General features: G+C 36.4%; 2 protein-coding genes across 4 annotated transcripts; one reads left to right on the top strand and one right to left on the bottom strand.

The window, feature by feature from the left end:
- The first annotated feature begins 5,918 nt into the window (after positions 1-5,918).
- On the top strand, positions 5,919-13,035 carry LOC127986267 (insulin receptor substrate 2-B-like). The gene is made up of 2 exons (XM_052588535.1): positions 5,919-9,338; positions 11,114-13,035. The coding sequence occupies exons 1-2, from the start codon at positions 6,185-6,187 to the stop codon at positions 11,116-11,118; spliced, it is 3,159 nt and encodes a 1,052-aa protein (XP_052444495.1). The 5' UTR covers positions 5,919-6,184; the 3' UTR covers positions 11,119-13,035.
- A 1,408-nt stretch (positions 13,036-14,443) lies between these two features.
- Positions 14,444-24,824, bottom strand: LOC127986481 (cysteine protease ATG4A-like). Of its 3 annotated transcripts, none has more exons than XM_052588747.1 (13): positions 24,778-24,824; positions 24,193-24,303; positions 23,273-23,344; positions 23,088-23,186; positions 22,881-22,982; positions 22,615-22,691; positions 21,526-21,601; positions 20,360-20,565; positions 16,749-16,827; positions 16,434-16,579; positions 15,552-15,608; positions 15,357-15,468; positions 14,444-15,136 (listed from the first exon to the last, which is right to left on the bottom strand). In XM_052588747.1, the coding sequence occupies exons 1-13, from the start codon at positions 24,785-24,787 to the stop codon at positions 15,072-15,074; spliced, it is 1,212 nt and encodes a 403-aa protein (XP_052444707.1). In that variant the 5' UTR covers positions 24,788-24,824; the 3' UTR covers positions 14,444-15,071. The 3 variants fall into 3 exon arrangements, with proteins under 3 accessions (XP_052444707.1, XP_052444708.1, XP_052444706.1); XM_052588748.1 differs by lacking the exon at positions 24,778-24,824 and adding an exon at positions 24,506-24,768; XM_052588746.1 differs by lacking the exon at positions 24,778-24,824 and adding an exon at positions 24,468-24,490.
- Between the last annotated feature and the right edge of the window lie 5 nt (positions 24,825-24,829).

Below are 24,829 nucleotides of genomic sequence, written 5' to 3'. Positions count from 1 at the left end.
TCTCAAGCATTCAAATTCAGTTTTAGTTTATAATGATGTTGAGCTTGTGTCTTGGTACTTCTATTACAACCCAAATTTGCAATCAATGCTGCTGAATTTAAGGAGGAAAAGCACATCTCAAGCAAGCAAATAAATAATTTTGCAAGTTACTAAACACTGTGAAAAACAATGTCATCATCATGTCCAGTGACCTTCAGTAATTGTAGATTCTGGACGACTTTGGACCTGTAATGTTTATTCATATAATGTACTGCAATATAATGTTTAAAGCATTTTATGGCATTGATATAAAACATTTAATATATTTTTCTTTCACTGTGTTGTTTTATATCAATATGGTACATTTATAACAAGTTTGATTTAAAAAAGCAAACAAGTAAGATTTAAAAAAGTAATCTAAAAAGTCAGATTACATTAAAATAAGTAATAGGTTTAGTTAAATACAGTTATGAATAATCTCTAGCTCTTCTTGGTTCGTGTCTTCTGTGCTGCTTTTCTTTTTTTTGGCTTAATCTAAACCTTGTCTGTGAGACCAGGCCTTTTTTCAGTCATGTGTTTTAATTGGCAATAGTTGATTTATTTCTGTTTTTGTAAACTGTTTATAACTTATGGTAATAATTTTTTTAATACATGGAATATCATTAATGGGTCCTGCATGGCAGAGGCGCAAAGTAACTATGTAGGCCTATTGAGAGTGTAATTACTTACTGTACAAGTTTTAGTAACTTGTAGTAACTCTACATGTAGGCTAACCAAGCATGTTGAGATTGAGTAATTGTAACTCAATACATCGCTTATATAATATACTCACGCTAGTCACCAAAGAACAAACATCACATACATGTAGATATTTTGCCAAAACAATCCATCAGTCATTTTTGTTAGTCGTGCAGAAAATTAAAAATGTCACTTCCCAAAAATGTAAAACACAAAAATAGGTCAAAGTTTACGCTGTGTTGAATTATGCTGAATAGTGGACTCTCAGAAAGTTTGCAGGTCTACCGTAACACTTCAAATAATAGCCCAGTCCCAGACGCCTGTCCCTTGGGGCAGAAACACATATTTAGACAACTAGGGATGCTCGATATTATCGGCCGATATTGGCTTTAAAATTCAATATCTGTAAATATCGGTATCGGTTTAAAGATACTTACAGAGCCCACTTTAAGCCCATAGGGGCATTCACGATTGAATCCTGGTGCAAGCCCACTTTACACCCCTGTAGGCAGGTGGGGCCCAAATGGGTCTGACATGAATTGCCCAATTAAGACCCATGCAGTACCCTTACAGGTCCCACTTTTAGTACGTCTGGGCTTCCACGGCTTGCCCCAATGTGGATCCCGGGTGCAAGCCCATAATGGGGCCCACATTTGCCGCCCATGAAGCCCTCATCTGGGCCCCACATGTCATTGCTGGCTGGGAGAGCAAGCCGATAACATATTACGTAAAATATGACATCACATTTTACAAGCCCCACCCACAACTATTGACGGACACATCATATTAGCAGAGGCCCCGCCCTGAATGAGCCAGACACTCTCTGCAGTGTTCATCTTCACGCTAGAGCTTTTAAAAGCAGCATTCAAGTAAGAAATATCTTCTTACTGAAGCTTTAGGTGTTATTCAGTTCAGAGCAGTGAGTAATTTTCTGCTTTTATTTCATCTCTTGGGTCAAATTAACAGAATAGACAGCAGTATAGGTACTGAATGCTGCGTCACTAATAATAATAAATATTTTCCAGCTGGTAAACTTAATATAACCGACTGTGTTTCATAACCTATGTGTGTTTTCAACTTTCTGTGTGTGCGCTTAGAAACTGTATATCTGACATTTGAAATGGCTTTAAAACCCGTGATTTCAGCGATATAGACATAATAATCAAAACTAAACATGTTTTTAGCAGAGTATCTGAGATAAGAGCTGGAAAGGCACCTTTTGTTCTGGAAAAGTGGGCGGGGAGCAGCAGCTCATTTGCATTTAAAGAGACATCCACAAAAACAGCCTGTTTCTCTATTTAAAATAGGCATTTTTTTAATTGTGTAATTAATAAAATGTGTGGTATTTTGAGCTGAAACTTCACAGACACATTTTGGAGACATATTACATCTTGTAAAAATGGGCATAATATAGTAGGTGCCCTTTTATTTATGTAATATAGGGCTATATAACTAATTGATTCAGAGCCCATGAAACCTAAATCTAAATAAAAAATATACATTGCCATTAAAACATTTAAAATCAGTAACATTTTTTAAATGATCAAAAACACAGTATCAGGATGTTCTGATGTATAGAGGTAAGTTAATTGATTTGAAATAGAAATCCTTTGAAGTTTATAGAAAATTAGCTGTCACTTAGTTGAAGAAAGTATTCTTCAATTTTTTTTTTTTTTTTAATGACCACAAAAGTTTGAATAATATTGTAGAGTTGGATATTTTTCTAACATGCAAATTGCAAGGCGCGTTTCTGGTAAAAGAACCATTGATACATGAAGTGGAACCAGTGAGTTGAACCTGAAAATACATATATAATGTTAACACATTGTCAAATTTCATCCAGCAGTTACAGATAGCTCTTATACTACCTTATAGCTTTATAAACAATTAAACCCAAACCATTGACACTTATACATCCACAACCAGTGAACTGGAAAATATTGCATGAGAGAATGTATGTATTGGCTGCATCAAACATTTCTGAAAAGAGAGCTTCTGCCAGCAATCTGCACACAGTTGTTCACAGTTATTCAATTGCATCATTTACTTCGGATTAGGACAGTTAGTTTACACTCTGAAAAATGCTGGATTAAATATGGTACGATATGGTCCAGCTGCTGGTCATGCTGATACAGTGTTTGACTCTTAACAATAAAAGCTTCTTTATAGGCATTGATGGTTCCATGAAGACATCTATGGAAACTTTTCATTGTTCTTCAGATTATTCTGTTCTCAGTACTAAGAAGTCTTTTAAGTCTTTTAAAGAACCATTCACTGAAAGCTTCTTTGGGGAACCAAAAATGGTTCTACAGCATTACTATAAAAACCTCCTTTGGCACTCTTAGTTTTATGAGTGTTTTAGCGCTGGATGAGAAGAAAATATAATTCTGCAAGGCAAGGTTTATTTTGAGGTTTAAATAATGAGACACGACAGAGTAAACATTTTAAATACATATGCATTCTCAAGATATAAAATGTTTTTTTTTTTTTCAGGATGGATTCTCTGTTATTGCTTCAAGTTTCAGCAGTCCTAACATTTCTCATGACGTGTTTTGCATATGAATTTTTCTAATTATATATTTGTCATTGCATGTAGCACACAAGCTTTAATTCCCATATTAACCAGCATTTAAAGAAATATGAGCTTGATGTTCTTGACTGTGCTCTCAGTAGTGTTTGTTTATATTGCACTTTCTGATATAGCAATTATCTTGGGCTTGTACTGACACCTAGCGGTAAGAATGCAGCATGAGACGTTTGCTTTTGGAAAATCACAACTCTATTATTGCATGTCTGCTACATTTAGTGACTCATTAATTCATGCTACAATATCTAGTTATAGAATATGTGCATGTCTTCCATCAGTTATTCCAACAAATATTTCAATGCCACTGACGTGCTTCAAGAATCACACTATTAAGGTTTTCTTCTAAGGCACATAAAAATAAAAACCTTAAGTTAAAGGCATATTTTTGTATTTAGTCCTGGCTTAATTTAAACCCTGTCTGATAGCACTAATAACAATACAGCCATATGATATTTATGTGTACATATGATTAATTCCTAGTCTAGATTTCAGTAATAACATTTTATTTTATATATTTCAGATCAATATTCTTAAATATTGATATATTTAAATCTAAATTATTATTATTTTTTTTAATATGAATTATTTTAAAAGGCACCTCTTATGCAAAATTGAAAATACATTTGCAATTACTTGTAGAAATTCTAATTTTGAGCAAAACACAGCTTTCGGAAGAGTTCAACATCAAAGTTGCATTGAAGTGTTCAAAAGGCGCCATATGTGCAGAGAAAGAGGCCAAGAATAGAAAACCTTTTTTTTTTTTTTTTACCCTGTTAGTAATCTAGACAATGGCCCAATGTTCCTGTAAACACTCCATACCTTTAAAAAAAATTATATTACAGTTTTTCTCTTCCAGGAGATTCCAGTTAAAATAAGATTAGACATTTTAGTAAGAGAGAAAGTTGAGTTGTGTTTGACTGATGAACTCATTAATGTTCTTCCTTTTAGTATATGCTCGATGTAGGTGTTGTTGCATTTAGTTGCATTGCATTTTCAGTACATTTGCTTATGCTGTGTGAAACCCAAGTGTGAATGTTGACTGTTTATATGTTTAAAATCCTGATATTTGTACAATGACTTCATATATCAGTCCAAATGTTTTACTGCATTAAACTGATAATAATTAACTCATCTTCTGCGTCTTCTCCTAATCATTTGAAATCATATTGTTAGACAACTACACAAAGGGCAGAAAGGACTTTCCCCATCCTCACAAAGATGAAACAGAAGCTTTGTTTTATGAGAAATGAATAATAAACACTTTTCGTTTAGCATAAAACAACTGTCCATAAAAATAATGCTGCGATTATAGATCAAGTTGCCCACTTTTTTTTAACTTGTAACTTTGTTGTTCTTGTCCATATTCCCTTATTCGTATTCATTACCTTAATTAGAAATGTTTTTTAAAAATCCTTTATTTGTATATTTATTTATGTTTATGTTTATGAACACATATTATCAAACAAACATATAGAGCAACATACTTAACAAACCCAAAAACAGAGCCTAAAAGTCACAAGTTTACTCAATACATTTGTCAAATTAAAATATGTTGTGTTTGACATTAAATTTGTTGAAAGTGAAGAGAATTTTGATGAAAATTAACTTTACAAAATATTTAAAATGAACTGTTACACATGCAACAACGATAGGTTGAGTAGGAGAAACTTTTAAAATGTAATATTGTTCTGACTTTTTTTTCTAAACAATTTTATTGGACTTTAACTGAGACTATATTTTAAGCTTTATAGCCTACTCTAATCTATATTTTAGTATTTTTTTCATTCCAGATTCACTTCATGTTCTCTGTCCTTTCTATTATGTCTGACTTGAATTTCCTGACTGCTCACACATTAAATATTTAAAAAATTCAGTCTGTTAGGCTATAAAATAATCAGAGATAACATATTATGTAATGAATGTGAGTAGAATTAGTGAAGATTCAAGGTGCACCACTTTACCTAACAAACACTGTGCTGATGTAAAACTATTTTTTTATGTTTTATATTTATGTTTTTGTTCAACACAAACATTTTCGGGCAACTACAAGGTTTCTGTGCTTCTCTGCTACTTTTTTGTAACGACTTTGCTATAAGGCTATTTTAAAATTATCTGAATTGTAATCATATAATTTTAAAGAATGAGTAGAAGAGTCCAAAGTTTTGACTGATAGATAATCGCGAGGCACCACATCCCTGACTGTCATTAAAATCCATTTCGATATTAAAAAGTTGTAACACTATACGAAGAGTTAATTTGCAAAAACAGATGGCAAAAATATTTTTTGTTTTACAGTGCATTTCAATGAATCTCAATCAAACTGCCGTTGAAACAAAAAAACGATAACATAATAAAAACTTTATTTATTTATTTATTTACTTACTTGTCTGTTTTTGCAAATAAACTCTTCATATATTTTTGTAAAATCCTTATTCTCGTTACAAAGATATTTATTATTCCAGAACCAGAGTCTGCACACAGAGGCAAACGGCAGACGCGCTTGTTGGATTAACGGCTCTGATTGGTTTAGCGAACTGTCCATCACAGCTTTTTTCGCGAGCGGACCAATCAAAAGCGTCTGCTGACCCCGTTCACCCCGCGCAGTGCGCTGACGTGCTCGTCACGTGATGTTTTCGCTGGGCTGTAGTGATGTGTAGCCACCATGAGTGAAGCGGGCAAATAAAGATTTATCATGGCACCGAGCGATGATGGAGGCTCTGCGAAGATGCAATGTTTGAATAAACACCAAGGGGATACGTCGGAAAGCATCACGGATCACTCGAACGTGTAATTGTATCTGAGCTACGAACGCGCAGCCAACAAAATGGGCCGTGCATCAGTGTAAAGCGGAGGTAAAGTGACCTTTCATCGCATTGTCCCATGGAAGATCGGCCGCGTTTACCGAATCACGGCGTCATGTTGACACTGGAGCAACAACCGCGTCGCGCTGTCATGAAAACAGCCGACATCTCTAGTGCTGCTGGGGAGCCTCCATCCTCCTCCTCCTCCTCCTCCACCTCAATCAATAACAGCGGCTCCCGTTTGCCCATGCACTTAACAGCCTCCTCTCATTCTCAGCCTCAGAGGAGGTACCATCCGCCTTACCACTTTAAAGTGCACCATCTGTTCCCGGATGAGAGCCCTCAGGATGCTGTATTGAGGAAACACTTGCCACCGCTCCAGTATAAAGTGCACGATTCTGCCTTCTGCCGTGTCCTGAGCGCCGACACCACCGCTGCTGCCCTGGCCGCCGCCGCCGTCTGCTCCGCCGGTGTGGACCGGGACATATGGAAATGTGGCTATCTCAGAAAACAGAAGCACGGCCACAAAAGGTTCTTCGTCTTGCGGGGCCCCAGCAACCTCGGCCCCAGTCGGCTGGAGTATTATGACAGCGAGAAGAAATTTCGAAACGCCCTTAAAGCTGCTGCCTCTGGTGTTGCGTGCCCTGCCAAGAGGGTGATTTATCTGTCCCAGTGTTTTACGGTGAACAAGAGGGCTGATGCTAAGAACAAATACCTCATTGCCCTTTATACTAAAGATGAGTATTTCGCCGTGGTGGCGGAGAGCGAGCAGGAGCAAGAGGAGTGGTACCTAGCCCTCACCGAACTTATGACGGAGGGGAAAAAGGGGCAGCTAGACAACGACGAACTTGATGACGGTTATGGTACGATTTCGCCAGGTACTATTTTTAAAGAGGTGTGGCAGGTCAACGTCAAACCTAAAGGCTTGGGTCAGACCAGAAATCTAATGGGCGTGTACCGTCTGTGCCTTTCCGCCAAGACCATTCACCTGGTGAAGCTGAACTCGGAGACGCCGGCCGTCAACCTGCCGCTAATGAGCATCCGCCGCTGCGGCCACTCCGAGAGCTTCTTCTTCATCGAGGTAGGCCGCTCTTCTTCCATCGGTCCCGGTGAAATCTGGGTGCAAGTCGAGGACTCGGTGGTGGCGCAGAACATGCACGAGACCATTCTCGACACCATGAAGGCTCTCAAAGCCTTTCCTGACTTTAGGCCGCGGAGCAAAAGCCAGTCCTCTGGCTCGAACCCCTTGCCGTTCATCACTACTCGCCGACATCTCGGCAACCTTCCCCCGAGCCAAACCGGGCTGCAGCGCCCCTCCAGGACAGATTCAGTGACCGGCACGCCGCCTACAGGGAAAAACAGAGGGCGTGGCCAGCGCTATCGGACCTCCAGTGAGGGCGAAGGCACTCAGAACCGCCCCCTCAGCTCTGGAACAGGCAGCCTGGTGCATGTAAACACCCCCGTTCTCAACGTAGGCCGAGAGGAAAGCGGCAGCTGCTGCGCCCACGCCTCACCCGGATCGAGCCACCACACCCGGTCCGCTTCCCTTCCTATGTCCAACTTCCTGTCTGCCACCAGCCCCATCAGTGTGTCCAGCAGCAGCGGGCACGGCTCGGCCTCTGAAACCCACACCCGCCCCTCAAGCTCCTCCATTTGTGGCTCCCCTAGTGATGGAGGCTTCAACTCGTCTGATGAGTTCTGCCCCAGTCCGTGTGACTTCAGGTACTTTCACGCAAGTTGCACCACGCCCGAATCCCACGGCAGCACTCCGCCCGTTCGGGAGGACTATCGACTCACAGAGTACATGACCATGGATTGGCACAGAGATGGGGCGAGGACTTTCGAGGAGGAGAGCAGTTACATGGAAAGGACTTTTCTCAAGCTTGCACATTCATCCAAGCCGAAGCTAGGCGGCGGTGGCAGTGGATTAAGTATCACGCAGCAGAAAGCTACACAAACCTCATCCTCTTTAGATGAGTCGAGCCCGGTGGAGTCGAAACGACACCAGGTTTGCTCGTGCCTGCTGAAGTCAGCCTATAAGTCTTACTCTGAATTACATCATCCAAACAAGCCTCACTTGCTCAGCTCTGAGTGTCAAAAGAAACTACCAAAAGACGATGGCTATATGCCCATGATCTACAGCATTGCTCCCTCTCCGAATGCAGATTACATCCCTATGCAACCCCAAGCAAACCACCCCAGCACCCTGGACATCCACCCCTGTTCCTCGCAGCAAGCAGACCGATACGGTTACATGATGATGCTCCCATGCGACAGCGTCTCCAGTAGGGAGCAAGCAGAGTTTGACGACTACATGGACATGTCACAACTTACCGTGGCCGAAGGCTTTTCTCAAGCCTCGCCCGAAGGTCCAAAGACCTCGTACTTCTCGCTCCCACGCTCCTACAAAGCCCCGTCACGAGAAAAGCACGAAAAGATGGAATACATTCCCATGTCCCCGGCCGAGCCCCCAAGCCCGCCTAGCCCTGGAGAGTACATCCACATGGACTTTGGTTCCCGTTCCTCTCACGCCGCTGCTTCTCGCCCGTCAGTAACTTCTCCCTCCACTCCGCCGCCTTCTCAACCCTGTTATCAGCCTTGCTGCTCCTCACCAGACCATGACTACTTGGGCTTAAACATGGACGGCCTCTTGAAGGACCGCCCTCCTCGGCACTCGCTCGTAGCACCGTGGAACCCGCCCAACTACGCCCGTCCCTTAGGGTGCACTTACGGGCAGGCGCCGACTAATTTAGAAATGCACGACGAATGCAGAGAAGGTCCGTTGAGACAAATGCAGCACCTTTGCATCTCCGAGCGTCTGCCGTTCAGTCATACGGAGCCCAAGGTCATCAGGGCCGACCCGCAAGGAAGGAGACGACACAGTTCAGAGACGTTCGTCCCCTTGCCAGCGTCTTTTGCTAGCAGTTGTGGAATCAGGCCCTCAGCTAATCAAAATCTCCCTGAAGCTACCAGATGGCAGAACTCATGTGACAGCATGTGGTCGCACTCGGGCACCTCTCCTAACACAGCAGCCCTAGCGACGAGCTCCGCTAGCTCCGCTCAGAACACCTCATCCAGCTACCTCAACTACATCGCTCTGGACCTGAGAGAAGTGCCCAGGGTCACACGCGACACTCCCCCTTCACACCCAGCTCACAGTAACCTCCAAGAGAGCGATGCTTACGCTGGTATAGACTTCTCCGTTTCGGGAGGACGTGCCACTGCCTCAAAAGGTTGGTTGCATTTCTGTCTCCCCTTATGCTACAAATTAAGTGATCGCTAGTAGTCCTCAAACAGCTGCATGCTTCGTTAACATGCATTACTTGTACAAATGCAAACAGCAGAGACGGTTTTGAACAGAGTGCATTGTGTGATGTAAATGAACCTAAACAGTCTATTTGTTAAGATGCAGTTTTTTCTTTTAATCAAATGAGTCTTTTCTACAGTCCTGAGGAGAGACGAGAGAGCAGAATTGTCCTGTCAACTTGACACTGGCATGTTGTTGATATAGTGAGAAGAGAAACTATGAAAAATGTTGCTGTTGCTTTAAAATGTTTTTTTTTCTTGCTGATTTTCTGAACTGATTTGAAATTTGGTTTTGCACTTTGAATAGCACGTCATGTGCACAGAGCGACTGTGCAAACACAGAGTTGTGATGTGCAAACATGATATTAAAGGAATCCACTTGCATGCTGCCTAAAAACCTTGCTTTCAAAGTTTTAACACTCAAGTAAAACCTTTCACCAAGATGACTTAAAATGCTGTTTTTTTTTTCTTTGAATGCTGATTTCTGGTCTAACACAGATGCATTCTTGCTTAAAGTTTTTTCTTGCTCACCTATATAGATTTAAAAAATAACTTTTTGGGTAATGTTGCACTCACATTGTCATTCAAGTAAGCTTAAGTGATTTTTCTTACAGTTTTTATAAAAGCTATAAAGAGACTTGCACTCATAATGAACAACAAATAAAATTCCTCTGCAAAAAAAGTTTTCTAACTTAGTATTTTTGACTTGTTTTCAAGGACAAACATCTAAGCATTATTGAATCAAGATACAGTATATTTACTTGAGAAGCAAAATGGCTTAAGATATTAAGTATTGTTTTCTGAAAAAAGTATAACGTGTGTTAGTTTTGCTTAGAACAAGAAAAAATATCTGCCAATTGAGTAAGAAAATAATTTTCAAAGGGCAAACCAAAAAACAAGATTATTTTTCTTGCCCCATTGAAGAATTTTTTGTTGTTGTTGTTTTATGCAAAAACTAACAGTTTTAAGTATTCTTTTCAGAAAAGGCATCTTGCTTCTCAAGTAAATATAAATCTTGATTTTTTTGAATGTGTAGATATCTGTTACGGAAAACATGGTTAAAAACAACTAATTAAGAAAATCTTTCTTTTGCAGTGAATATAAGTAAATGTTTTTCTTTTTTACTCTCTTTTTTTACGCTCATCATTAAGAGATGATTTATCATAAGAGATGAGAGGTATATATTTGCTTGAATCAAATAACCTATAAAAACTAATAACACCAGGTTTTTGCATTTAAGAATTTATGAACACTAAAAACAAATGGATCCTGTTTTTGTTTGTGTGCGAAAAAAGTATGTTATTACTATTATTCATGAAGAGTACACAATTTAAAAAATTATCCTGATTTATATGAAGGTTATATTTTTTTCTAAAATCATCATCAGCTGTAACAAAACCCCTAACGGGTTAAAATATATTTACACCATAAAGTGTTTATCAGTCTGTTCTTTTAGAATAATTTAACACTACTATAGTAAACTGAAGAAGAAGAAAAAACAGATTTGTTTGGTTTCTATATATAAATGGGCTCTACTTCATAAAGATAATGAAGCTGATTGATGTTCAAAGTGACATTTTTATTGTACATATAAGCATGCATTTTCTGGAAATCAAGCCCATGACTTCTCCTATCCTAGCTCCAGGCATGCAAACACATTAAAGCATCTCATAACATGCTATCTGTCTCCTCACTCTTACAGATTGAGTGAGTCAAACTCCGGTGCCCGAAGGAGAATCGGGACACGGAAGAATCCACTGAACTCTGGATCGCCGAAGAGCAAGCCTCCTCCTCCTCGGACCTCCAACAACAAAGACTGAGAAACTGCACAACCTCTTATACTCTGTATTTCCCACATAACTGCCTCAACAACCGGTTTCATTTCTCCGAATGATAATATTAGTTTTTTGTTCCTTTATAGTCTTCGGTCTTGTTTACTAGAGCGGGTTCGCTAAACTAGAACTGTGAGCTTCAGATATCTAGCACTTCTATTTTTGTGTGTACGATATGAAACGCATCATAGCTCCTAGGTTACAGGTTTATGTTTCTCCGCGCAAAATCGGATGTAAATAGAAGCTTGTCTATCGAATATAATTTTGAGTCACCTGACACTCGCCGTACTTCGTTCCGGCCATTTTTATTTGTGTATAAAGTATTTTTTCAGGGGTTAACGGTGAACGCACTGTTTGAACTTTTTTTTTTTTTTTCGTTGTGTACAGTTATTAAATCACCTCGCCCTGTGTTTTGGGTGCATGAAAACATTCCTACGAGAGAGCGTCTGAGAAACGAGGCAACAATTCAAACGCAAAACGCTTCGAAACGAGTACGAGAGCACTTTCTAGCCGAGACAGTGTTTTTCCGAGTTACCCGGATGCTACCTCCCGTTCACGCCGTTGGGAAAACGCTCACGAAATCCTTTCAGCCTCGCCTGTATTAGTGCGATATCAACTATTGCCGACTCTTGAGATGCAAAACACCGTGACTTTTCTGTCCTCATTTGAAATAGCCTTGTTTACATAAATTGGGAGTGTTTTTGAGCCAACCGCTCACCAAACGACGATGTTTACTATTTCTTGTGGTGACGTATTTGCATTTCACTAACTGCCACAGAACTGAAGGATAACGTGCTACTTTGCCTTCACTCTCCACGTGGTACATCCAGTTTGTTGTTTTTGTTAATTTATTAATTATTTATGGATCGTCTGTGTTTATTTATTGAATCCAGTGTAGTGGCACATTCGTACGAATATAGTATTACTTGCTGAGAGGAGGAGTTCAATGTATATACGACTTCAGACCTGTTTTCCCCTCATCTCTCTCCAGCCTTTTTTTAACTGAGAGTTACTGGGCTCTTTTTTATTTTGCTTGTACCTGGAAGCTTTATATGAAGAGGGTTGTGGTTGAAAGCTGTGTAGTAAGATGTGTACGCTTTACAGTAGTAGTCCAGATTAAGTTGGGACGAAACCATCATCGTCGTTGACTTTTTCCCATCTTTCTTTGAATAGCTTTCGTCATGCTATTGTGTCATGATATTGATTTGCTTTAATGTAAAATGTGAAAATAAAAAAAACAGTAGTATACCGTTTCTTGGGGAATTTTCTACACCATAACAGCCTGGGAAAAAAAATAATAAAATTGTTTTTTTTATATATATATATACCAGTGGCTCTACTGAGGTTATATTTTGGGGATACTGATATTGTTTGGAATTGTGTGGTTTGCCTTTTAAAGTGACTGAAAGGAAGAGCTGGACAAAAAAAAAAGTAAAAATAAGAGATGGGTAAAGTTTGTCGACAATTTCCTGTTCATTTGGTCAGTACTGACTCACGCTGAAAGCTTGTGATTGGGTTGAAACATGTTGATAATAACGACTGAAGCAGACCATTATCAGCGCCGTCTTCCTTTTGTAAATATTGTAAGTTTTGATATCCCTTCTCTCGCCAACACGCTACACAGCACCTCGCTCGGTTTCAAAGATGAGAGAGTTTGAGGTCTTTTTTTTTTTCTTCTTTTTTTTTTTTTTTTTTGGTTCCTTCTACATTTTTATATATTTTCTTTTCATGTATATTTATTAGATTGGGTTTGCTTGTAATAGAGCTATTGCAATAAAAAAGTGCCAAGGTATCCCTGACTGAGTCATGTGCTTGTGATTTCTCATGTCTAGTATGATGCAACTTTGCTGTGGACATGTTAAGACCCCAGGTTCTCCACTTGTCCTGTATCTTAGTTGATGTCTGCTGCACTCTGCTGGACAAAAACAGTTAAGCAACAATTAGGAAGTATATGAATATATAATCCATTAGTAAATTGAGTTACATTTCCTACATAAATACACACACACACACACATATATATATATATATATATATATATATATATATATATATATATATATTTGTGTGTGTGTGTTTTTTTTTTTTTTTTAGCAAAATAAACACAGATGCACTACTGGTAAAATGTTTGTAATCAGTAAGTTTTTTATTTTTCTTATTCTCAGAAGAGAGAACAATTTTATTCAATCAAAAGTACAGTAGTAATATTGTGAAATATTACTATATAAAATAACTTCTTTCTATTTGAATATATTGTTAATTAATTCCTGTGATGGGCAGCTGTATTTTCAGCATCATTCCTCCAGTCTTCAGTCTCACATGATCTTCAGAAATCATTCTGATATACTGATTTACTGCTAAAGAAACATTTCTGATTATTGTTTTATAAATAATTGTATTAATATTTTTGTGGAAACGGTTTCATTTCCTTTCTTCAGGATTCTTTGATGAATTTTAAGTTTAAAAAAATATTTGAATTTATTAAAGTTTTTTTTTTTTTTTTTCAATTTAAGGCATCCATTTAAAAAGAAAAACTAATTATAATACATTTAAACATAAAAACCTTACCCAAAAAGTTATTAACGGCAGTATATATATATATATATATATATACTATATATATAGTATATATATATATATATATATATATATATATACATGTGTTTGAGATATTTATTTCATGCAAAGTAAACTAATAAAATACCTTGCAATTGTACTTTTAGGAAACTATACTGGTACACTTGCCAGTCTACTAAACTGGAAGAACTAATGTTGTACTTAATGCACTTTAAAGTAGTGCTGAAGTCCAACTAAAGATAGACTGAAGTATATTTGATTGTGCAGGTTTACTTCAAGAACACTTTAAATAATTGCATTTAAAGACTGATATTATTTTGAGATAATATAATCCTCACCAATAGTGATATTATTATTTTTTTATTATTTTTATTTTAGGCTTAATATTAAGAAACATGCATCATGCACAAGCAGTAATCCAAAATGTATATAAGCAAGTCTGGAGCTATACGTCAGTAAATATGTTAATAGATGTGGACTATACTTTGTATGAAATATTACAATCCTTTTATATTAGGGTTAGTTTTCTTTTTTTTATTATTTATGCATTAAATCTTTATATTAGTAAATATGAATAATATATAACACATGATTTTAGACATAACCAAAAGAAGAGTCATGTCCAGATTTGTCAAACCTTTATAAACATACAAAGACAGTGTGTACATGAAAAGGACAATATTCACCGATAAATGATAGGATCTCATAATTTAGTATCTTTACAGTTTATTTCATTTAAAAATAACCGTGATAGGAATTGGGCTAAACATTTTTAAATATTTCATCTGAAGCCATATTTACAGATGTGCAGGGGTGGGAGAAATAATTAACCCACTGTAATAAGAAAAGGAAACATCACCTTTACCAGACAGAAACATAAATATGTCGTAAAGAGAGGCACTTGTTTAACCAATAAGGTAGTCTTTTTTTTCCTTGAATAACACTGAATTAAAGTCGTCTGCATATGATCCATCTCCTGCGGTCAGGAGGTAGTGTGTGTTGAGGTTATAAAGATATCATCCTCATCAAAGCCTTCACCTCTCCATGATACAGTACGGAGAAAAGTTCTCAGTTTGTTTCCATAGTTAAAAACACAAGTCTCTTACACGAGCTCTGAACGAGGCTAAACGTCACTCAAAGCTGCTACGGGATCCTTGGAGGGGTTTTCTGCTCCGCTGTTGTTGTTTTTTTTGCTCGGTGTTGAGGCACTTGTTCAGTGTGGAGCAGAGCAATGCTACTGACATCTCTTCATCACACATTTAGGATCTCAAACTCCTCTTCTGACTCAAAAAGCTTGTCTGGGGACTCGATGAACTCTAGAAGAATGAGCACAGACTGTAAAGATGATATTCAGGTTATGAAACGAAATCATTTGAATCATTTTCTAGGAAGCCTGTATTTGTTATGCATGCTATATGTACTGTAATGCACTTAGATTTCTCTTGAACTATGGGAACTATATCATGCATGCACAAAAAATATCCAGATGATGGATTGCAAATACAGGCTTTTGCTGCGGTGTTCATTCCTCAGTACCTGCTCCTGTGGTCTGCACATCTGGTTTGGTGGGAGGAACGAACGGAGGCCAATGAGACGGGTGTTTCTCCACCAGCTCGAACATCCGCAGATTTCTTTTCTTGAGGAGCTCCTGGAAATCAGAGGGAAGAGATAAGAGCGAGTTAAAACTGTAGAGAAAGCACGCTGGTAAATCATGTTCTTGGTCGTTCTAACCTGCTGAACCAGATCACACCAGCTGTCAAAGTCCTCCTCACTCTTGCAGAAAAAACCCTAGGGACAAACATTCACGTTAACTGATCCATGAATGCATTCGAACATCTGTAGCGGAAGACGCTTGGCTCATTCTCACATTTGTTTTCGTCGAGAAAGTGAAATGTTCTGCCTTCATGAGAAGAAAAAGCAGAAAGCTGGTCTTCATTTTCAAAGGATGAACACTTCGTAACTTTTTTTTTTTTTTTATGTACATGGGTCTGTCTTCAGATAAAGCATCAGTTAGGGGCTGTTCACACAGAATACGTCTTTGTGGCTAAAAAAAGCGCACTATACACTATGCACTCATAAACTATGTACTTATGCACTATGTACTCAACCATGTAGTGCATGCATTATATAAAATTATTTTGTCATTCGTAATCTGATTCTGATAGCCCCTCCCCCTTTATTACATAATGTTTGCATGAAGTGTCCAACATTCCACACTTATTTTTTTTCAGTTACATAAGTGCATCATACGAAAGCAAAAGTAAAAAAAAAAAGAAAAAAGGATGCTTTTTATTTAAGCTACAAAGGTTAATCAGTGTTGAGGAGTGAGTGATTTCTCTTTTTTTGTTCTTTGATATCCATCAATAACAGACTGCAGCCGGTTTCACTTTAAAAGCAGCGCTGTCTCTTTAAAACCTGATGCACATGACTTTCTCCCAACTCTATAGTCATTTAGGATTTTTTAAAAATCTAATTGTTTACGAGATCACTGGCCATAAACAGGCATTTACATAATGTTGTGTGTTTTTGTGCATTGATGCGCTGCTGTCTGGTCCAGCTTATATTTGTGTGAATTCACTTCTGGTTCGGCACTGACGTGGTTTGAGCTCTCACCAGCGCGACAGACGGGTCCAGGCTAGTGATCTTCATGCGGTGTGGGGTCCTCTGACAGTGATAGCTCTGGTCGTCCACAGAACTGCCTGATTCAGTGTCCACGGCCTGCTGCGTGGTGTGAGGGTCCAGATAGATCAACTCATCATCTGAAAAAGATAAAACGAGAATGCCTCAACAACACATTTTCCAGGATAAAGCATGACGCTGATTTCCTTCGATCGGTTTATTTTTAATGGGAAACACGTTGGATCATTGCATATGCATTTAGTACATAACTTTATTACCCTACACTCTGTAAACGCCAACAAAACTCACCAATAAATCCAATAAAATAATAGGCGAGGTTGGGCTTTCCTCCCAAAACACCACATGACTGAGGCATCTTAAAACACTCCTAGGAAAATAAGATGAAACATGTGAGTTATATATGACATATGAAAAGCTTCTTAAGAAAGATGATACTGTATGTGTGTAGATGACTTACAAATTGTAGTTCTACACAAATTTTAGTTAGTAACGTAACCCATTAAATTACATATTTTAGGTAATTTAATCAGACTACTTTTTATATAATCAGATCATTTGTTTGATTGGTGGATAATCTCGTACCATATTGACTGAAAAATTCAAAGAAAAATAAAAAAATTGTTTCGTTGTTCTTAACAAACATGACGTGCATTCAACATTAAATTACATCAAGGTTTCCCCAAAACTGGGGTTTGTGAGTTTAATGTAAAGCTAATAAAAATAAACAATCAAAATTTTTAAACAATAAAAATGCTAAATTAAAATCATTTTAAAATAAAATCAATCCACATAAAATAAGTTGTCATATTTTATTTGTTTACCTGCATGTCATTTGATCGTTTACCGTGTTAAAACATTTATTTTTAAATCTAGTAAATATATAAGGCGAAAGAGTTTCAATGACAAAAATGTCTGGGAAGACGGTTTAGGAAGATTCAATATTGGTATTGTGTGAATAATATGTAATCATGTGATTAATAAAAAAAAAAAATTACATCAGTCTAATTACTATAACAGCGTTTTAGTGCCACGTTGAAAAAAAATTCTAAAAATACAAGATTAAAGTCAAAATATTACGAGAATAGTCTAAATATTACAAGAATAAAGTCTTAATTTTACGAGAATAAATATTTAGATAATAAAATTGTAAAATTATGAGATTAAAGTTGATATATTTTGAGATTAAAGTTGGAATATTATGAGATTAAAGTCAAATTATTGTGAGAATAGTCTAAATATTACGAGAATAAAGTCGAAATGTTTCAAGATTAAAGTCGAAATGTTTCAAGATTAAAGTCGAAATGTCTAGAGAATAAAGTCATTATACTACGAGAATAAATTGATATATTACGAGAATAAAGTCGAAATATTACGAGATTAAAATTGAAATATTACGAGAATGAAGTCGAAATATTACAAGAATAAAGTCTAAATGTTTCAAGAATAAAGTCGAAATGTTTAGAGAATAAAGTCATAATACTACGAGTCTAAATATTAAGAGATTAAAGTCTAAATATTACGATAATAAAGTCAAAATATTATGAGAATAAAGTCAAAATATTACAAGAATTAAGTAGAAATGTTTAAAGAATAAAGTCGAAATGTTTAGAGAATAAAGTCTTAATACTACTAATATTATTCTCATAATATTTCGACTTTATTCTTGTAGTAATATGACTTTATTCTCCTAGTATTTCGACTTTATTCTTGTAGTATTACGAGTTTATTCTTGAAATATTTAGACTTTATTCTCGTAGTATTACGACTTTATTCTCCTAGTATTACGACTTTATTCTCCTAGTATTATGACTTTATTCTCCTAGTATTAAACTTTATTCTCCTAGTATAACGTCTTTATTATCGAAATATTACAACTTTTTTTCTCGTAGTATTACGACTTTATTCTTGTAGTATTACAACTTTATTCTCGTAGTATTTCGGCTTTATTCTAGTAGTATTTTGGCTTTATTCTCGTAGTATTACAACTTTTTTCTCGTTGTATTACAACTTTATTCTTGTAGTATTATGACTTTATTCTTGTAGTATTATGACTTTATTCTCGTAGTATTATGACTTTATTCTCGTAGTATTATGACTTTATTCTCGTAGTATTATGACTTTATTCTTGTAGTATTTAGACATTATTCTCGTAGTATTATGACTTTATTCTTGTAGTATTTGGGCTTTATTCTCGTAGTATTACGGCTTTATTCTCGTAGTATTTCAGCTTTATTCTCGTAGTATTATGACTTTATTCTCGTAGTATTGTGACATTATTCTTGTAGTATTTAGACTTTATTCTCGTAGTATTATGACTTTATTTTTGTAGTATTACGGCTTTATTCTCGTAGTATTTCAGCTTTATTCTCATAATATTATGACTTTATTCTCGTAGTATTATGACTTTATTCTTTGTAGTATTTAGACTTTATTCTCGTAGTATTATGACTTTATTCTCGTAGTATTATGACTTTATTCTCATAGTATTATGACTTTATTCTCATAGTATTATGACTTTATTCTTGTAGTATTTAGACTTTATTCTCGTAGTATTACGCCTTTATTCTCGTAGTATTATGACTTTATTCTTTGTAGAATTTAGACTTTATTCTCGTAGTATTATGACATTATTCTTGTAGTATTTAGACTTTAGTCTCCTAGTATTATGACTTTATTCTCCTAGTATTATGACTTTATTCTCGTAATATTACAACTTTATTCTCCTAGTATTACATCTTTATTCTCGAAATATTACGACTTTTTTCTCGTAGTATTACGACTTTAATTCTCGTAGTATTTCGACTTTATTATCGTAGTATTTCGACTTTATTATCGTAGTATTACGGCTTTATTCTCGTAGTATTTTGGCTTTTTTCTCGTAGTATTACGGCTTTACTCTCATAGTATTTCAGCTTTATTCTTGTAGTATTTCAGTTTTATTCTCGTAGTATTACAACTTTATTCTCGTAGTATTACGACTTTATTCTCATAGTATTATGACTTTATTTTCGTAGTATTATGACTTTATTCTCGTAGTATTATGACTTTATTCTTGTAGTATTTAGACTTTATTCTCGTAGTATTATGACTTTATTCTTGTAGTATTTAGTCTTTAGTCTCGTAGTATTTCAGCTTTATTCTCGTAGTATTATGACTTTATTCTCGTAGTATTATGACTTTATTCTTTGTAGTATTTAGACTTTATTCTCGTAGTATTATGACATTATTCTTGTAGTATTTAGACTTTAGTCTCCTAGTATTATGACTTTATTCTCGTAATATTACGACTTTATTCTCCTAGTATTACATCTTTATTCTCGAAATATTACGACTTTTTTCTCGTAGTATTACGACTTTAATTCTCGTAGTATTTCGACTTTATTATCGTAGTATTACGGCTTTATTCTCGTAGTATTTTGGCTTTTTTCTCGTAGTATTACGGCTTTACTCTCGTAGTATTTCAGCTTTATTCTTGCAGTATTTCAGTTTTATTCTCGTAGTATTACAACTTTATTCTCGTAGTATTACGACTTTATTCTCATAGTATTATGACTTTATTTTCGTAGTATTATGACTTTATTCTTGTAGTATTTAGACTTTAGTCTCGTAGTATTTCAGCTTTATTCTTGTAGTATTACGACTTTAATTCTCAAAGTATTACAACTTTAATTCTCGTAGTATTTCGACTTCATTCTCGTAGTATTTCGACTTTATTCTCAAATCATTTCGACTTTATTCTTGTAATCTTAGTTTTTTTAATTCATTGTATTGTAGTCATAGATAACAAATACTTTAAAATAAAAGTACTTAATTTTTTTATAATCTGAATACATAATCCAGATTACATGTGATCAGTTACTGAATATAATAGACTCTTCAGATAAAGAAAAGTGTGGTACTTTGAAGGCCTGAATGTAGACGGGGTTGATGCTGTTGATGCCCATTCGCAGAGGGATGACCAGCAGCAGGGGCCTCCAGTCCAGGGGCCTTTGGGACTGAAGGTGAAGTGTCTCTGAACAGCTCTGGCCTGACGCTGGCTCTTCTCCTCGGCCACAGGGACCAGCCCTGGACCTGCTTTCCCGGCCTGGCTGCTTACACTGTTTCTCTGGTCCAGAGGAAAGAGGTTGGAAGTCAGAAAAAAAGAAGATTATTTATCGTCAGAGGAGAACTTGGGGAACTGTCTCCAGAGGTTTTTTCTCAATTTATGGGTTCCTTCCTACTGTTGCATTTGCCTTGCTTAGTTAGGGTTTAAAAGACACTTCATGTTCAGTCATATTCATGATTAAGTTGCACTGACAACAAAAGCTGGACTGAATATGACACTTTTTGAACATTTGATACATTGTTTTTAAACTGAAGTGAATCAACATTGAACTGACTTGAGATGTATAATGACACTATCGTAAAGCTGCTGCAGTTTTAATTCACTCTTCTACAAATTAAGGGTCTTGAATCAGAGCAGAAAGTCTTGCATTCATAGTCGTGGCATTAAATGTTGCATGCACTTAAAACAAATATCTGTCAGTGCAGGATGAAAACTTGTTTTCCCTTTGAATTAAGTTTAACTGGCAGATATTTGTTCTTGCTTTAAATCACAGAATCACTTAATTTGAATCAATTTCTCAGAAAAAATCTATATAATTTTGCTTCTCAAGTCAATGTATCTTGATTTATAAATCTAGACATTTGTACTGAATAACTTTTTTTGCAGTTCGAGGATCAGAAGCTCGGTAAAAGTTACTTCTATATTCTAGTAATTTGAATCAAAGCTATTCAAGCCATAAGCTTTTTTGTTTAAAAATATAAATAAATCTGTAGTAAGGTGTATTTTCTAACATTTAGAGATCATATTGACATATTGTGTTCCACTCGTTTTATTCCTTTAAATTTACCTGATCTTAAAAATCTTACATTTGCCATCATAAAAGCTGCAGAAACCCTATTTATAGCTCAACTGAAGTTATTTTCCTGTTTATTACTGTGTGATGCAGCTTTAAAAGAATCAGTATTGCATAAAGTGCTATAGAAATAAATTTCACATAACTAATCAGAAAAAGACACTTACTGATGTCTTCAATCACAACGGTGTTGTCCATCGAGACATACACAGCCAGTGTATTCCAGTCATCAAACAGAGCAAGCTTCCTGCAAGCATTAGTTCACACAAAATGTTGTTCAAACATGAGATTTAAATGCTGCTTTCATTAAGAGCAGTGTGGCATTCTTTAAAAGACCTTTTAAAGCGCACATTTTAGTGCACAAAACCTGTCTTAACTGTGAATTTTAAATACATAAGCTTTCCATTGATGTCTGGTTTGTTAGGAGGAATATATTTGTCCGAGATACAACTATTTAAAAATCTGGAATCTGAGCGAGCAAAAAAATATAAATATTGAGAAAATCATCTTTAAAGTTGTCCAAATTAATTCTTAGCAATGCATATTACTAATCAAAAATTACGTTTTGATATATTTACAGAATATCTTCATGGAGTATGATCTTTACTTAATATCCTAATGATTTTTGGCATAAAATAAAAATTAATAATACAATGTATTTTTTTTTTTTGGCTATTGCTACAAATATACCCCAAAGACTTAAGACTGTTTTTGTGCTGCAGGGTCACATATATAATTATTATTATTATACAGTACTTGATTACTACTTCACCCAAAAATAAAAGTTTGCAAAAAAAAAAAAAAAAGGATGTCTTCACTCTCAAGTCATCCAAGATGTATATGAGATGTCTTTCTTTGTGGGAACAGATTTGGTGAACTGCAGCTTTCCAGTGTGGATCCTATGCAGTGAATGGGTGCCGTCAGAATCCAACAGTTTGAAGTTAATCACATCTAAATGACACAGCTTTTGGCTTCACTGGATGTTAACTGATGGTCTGTAGTGGTGTGGATTATTAGTATTGGTTTTTATTACAGTAGCTTGGACTCTCATTCTAATGGCACCCATTCACTCCTTACAGGATCCACTGGTGAGCAAGTGATGCAATGCTACATTTCTCCAAATCTGATGAAGAAACAAACATCTTGGTAACATTTTCAGCAAATCTGTAAAACCACTGCATTAAAACAAAGACAAATGTGTCCAACAACAAAATATTATTTTTAAGAAATCAGTCTTTGGAAAAGAAAAATGGCACTTGCTTGAGTACTTGAGCCACTGTGTTGGGTCCATACCATTCTCCAACAGACTTGCCCTCTCCAACACCCATCTGAGCTACACAGACACACAATACTCATGACTTCAGCACCAGTACTCACACACACACTTTCAGATAGACAGTGCAATGATGTGCACTTGCTCATGGTTTTAAACTAAACATTCAATGGTCATTGATAGAGCTGAACCGGTAATAATGGTCTTGAATGACAAGGCAGCAACACACACACACATTTTCTGCCTTACCCATCTGGTGAATAGAGTAGCAGCTATCCTTCTTGTCTAAAAAGCAGTGCAAGATGCGATGATACTCTTTGGGCTGATGTTTCTCTGGATCCCATCTCCAGTCTACAACACACAGAGAAGCAGAGCACTTCAGAGTTGCAGTATGTGATACTAAAGGGTGCTGCAGTCCAAATATAAAATCCTGGAGAAGCTTCAGCGTTTGCTTACCTCGACCGAGGTGCCTGCAGACCAAAGCCTGCGCGAGGATCATCTGTCCACAGCGGAGCATGCAGCCCCATCCCGCGTCTGATGAAGGGCCTGTTCCTCCTGCAAACCACAGACACAGATCATCATCCAATCAAGACTGAATCAGCTCAACTCCATTAAGCTAGACTAGTTTACTTGCTACTTACCTATGGGAGAAAACTTCTTCCTATATGTGAACCACAGTCGTGAGCGCACATCCGACAGCAGCTCAGGTTTCTCTGGAAAGTGATCATTGCTAATAATTAGACATGAGCAGCAAATCAGCCAAAAATTATTGGGATTTTAAGCAAAGATCATGTTCCATGATGATATTTTGGCAATTTCCTACAGTAAATATATTAAAACTAAATTTTTGATTAGTAATATTGCTAAGAATTAATTTGAACAACTTTAAAGATGATTTTCTCAGTATTTAGATTTTTTTGCTCGCTCAGATTCCAGATTTTCAAATAGTTGCATCTCAGACATATATTGTCCTCCTAACAAACCATACATCAATGGAAAGCTGATTTACTCATGATGCATGAATTTCAATTTTGAAAATTTGACACTTAAAACTGATTTTGTGGTCCATGGTCACATATTAAAATGCTTTCATGTGAAGGATCATGTGACACTGAAGATTGGAGTAACGATGCTGAAAATTATGTTTTAAAATATAAACACATAGAAAATTACCCCTTTAAGTTGTAAAAGTATTTCCTAATATTACGGTGTCTTGATTAAATGAATGGAGCCTTGGAGAGTGGAAGAAACTTCTTTGAAAAACAAGAAAACTCTTTGATCGTCAGAGTAATGTATACAGTAAAAGATGCTTAGTTAGAAGCAACTAATCCTGAATCCTATGGTAACTATATTTTGTTCATACGTATTACTTTTAGTATAACTGTTTAATAACACTGTAACAAGGACAAGAGAAACCCAGATTTAATATCTTAATTAGTGGTTCGGGTGTTAATGGCTGATGTTGATATCCAAAATCCAATTTGATAAGAGTGAGTGTGTTTATATGCAGTAGTTAATTAATTCTGAAAGCAAAATGCCACTGCATTATGGCCTGTCTTACTTGTTTTAAGATTATAACATGCTCCCAAGATCCACACCGGCTCGTCTACATCCGGCAGGTCTTCTAGGAACTCTGAGAAAGCGTTGATTTGATTCTCATACTTGGCTAGAACTGGAATAATTGGTGAAAAGTTAGTGCTGTGACACAATCACAATACATTTCTGATAAAACAGCAACACAGAGGTACTTTTGACATCAACACTCTAACACTCTACTCTAAGGAACTTGAATACCATGGTACATAGCATGGTAAAAGTCCACAAACATGGTTTTACCATGGTAATTTTTGTTGTTAGAGGCAGTGTCAACATACAGAGTAATAACTTTGGTCATCTGAAGCACAACAACAACAACAACTCGTGGAGCAGACGAACTCTATTTCTTTGTGTTTTTAAGTGAGAGACGCACAGGCCACTGAAGAACAATGAGAAAACTTGAGACTCAGTTACGAAATGTCCTCTGTTGGAATCGCTAGCAGATCTCTGCCGACGATTTTCTAACTTAAAACATCGCCTTAACGTTGTCAACCGAACGAATCGAGGAATCGCTGATATTTTGCTTATTTTGTTTCTGTAAATTCCCTACCTGCCTCCATCCTCGGCCGTCATCGAATATAAAAACATTCGCAGTGCATTAT

Source organism: Carassius gibelio, chromosome B21 (genome assembly GCF_023724105.1).
Source record: "Carassius gibelio isolate Cgi1373 ecotype wild population from Czech Republic chromosome B21, carGib1.2-hapl.c, whole genome shotgun sequence".
Lineage (NCBI taxonomy): Eukaryota > Metazoa > Chordata > Actinopteri > Cypriniformes > Cyprinidae > Carassius > Carassius gibelio.
The sequence above is the reverse complement of the archived record's forward strand: the minus strand, read 5'-3'. Positions and strand labels throughout refer to the sequence as shown.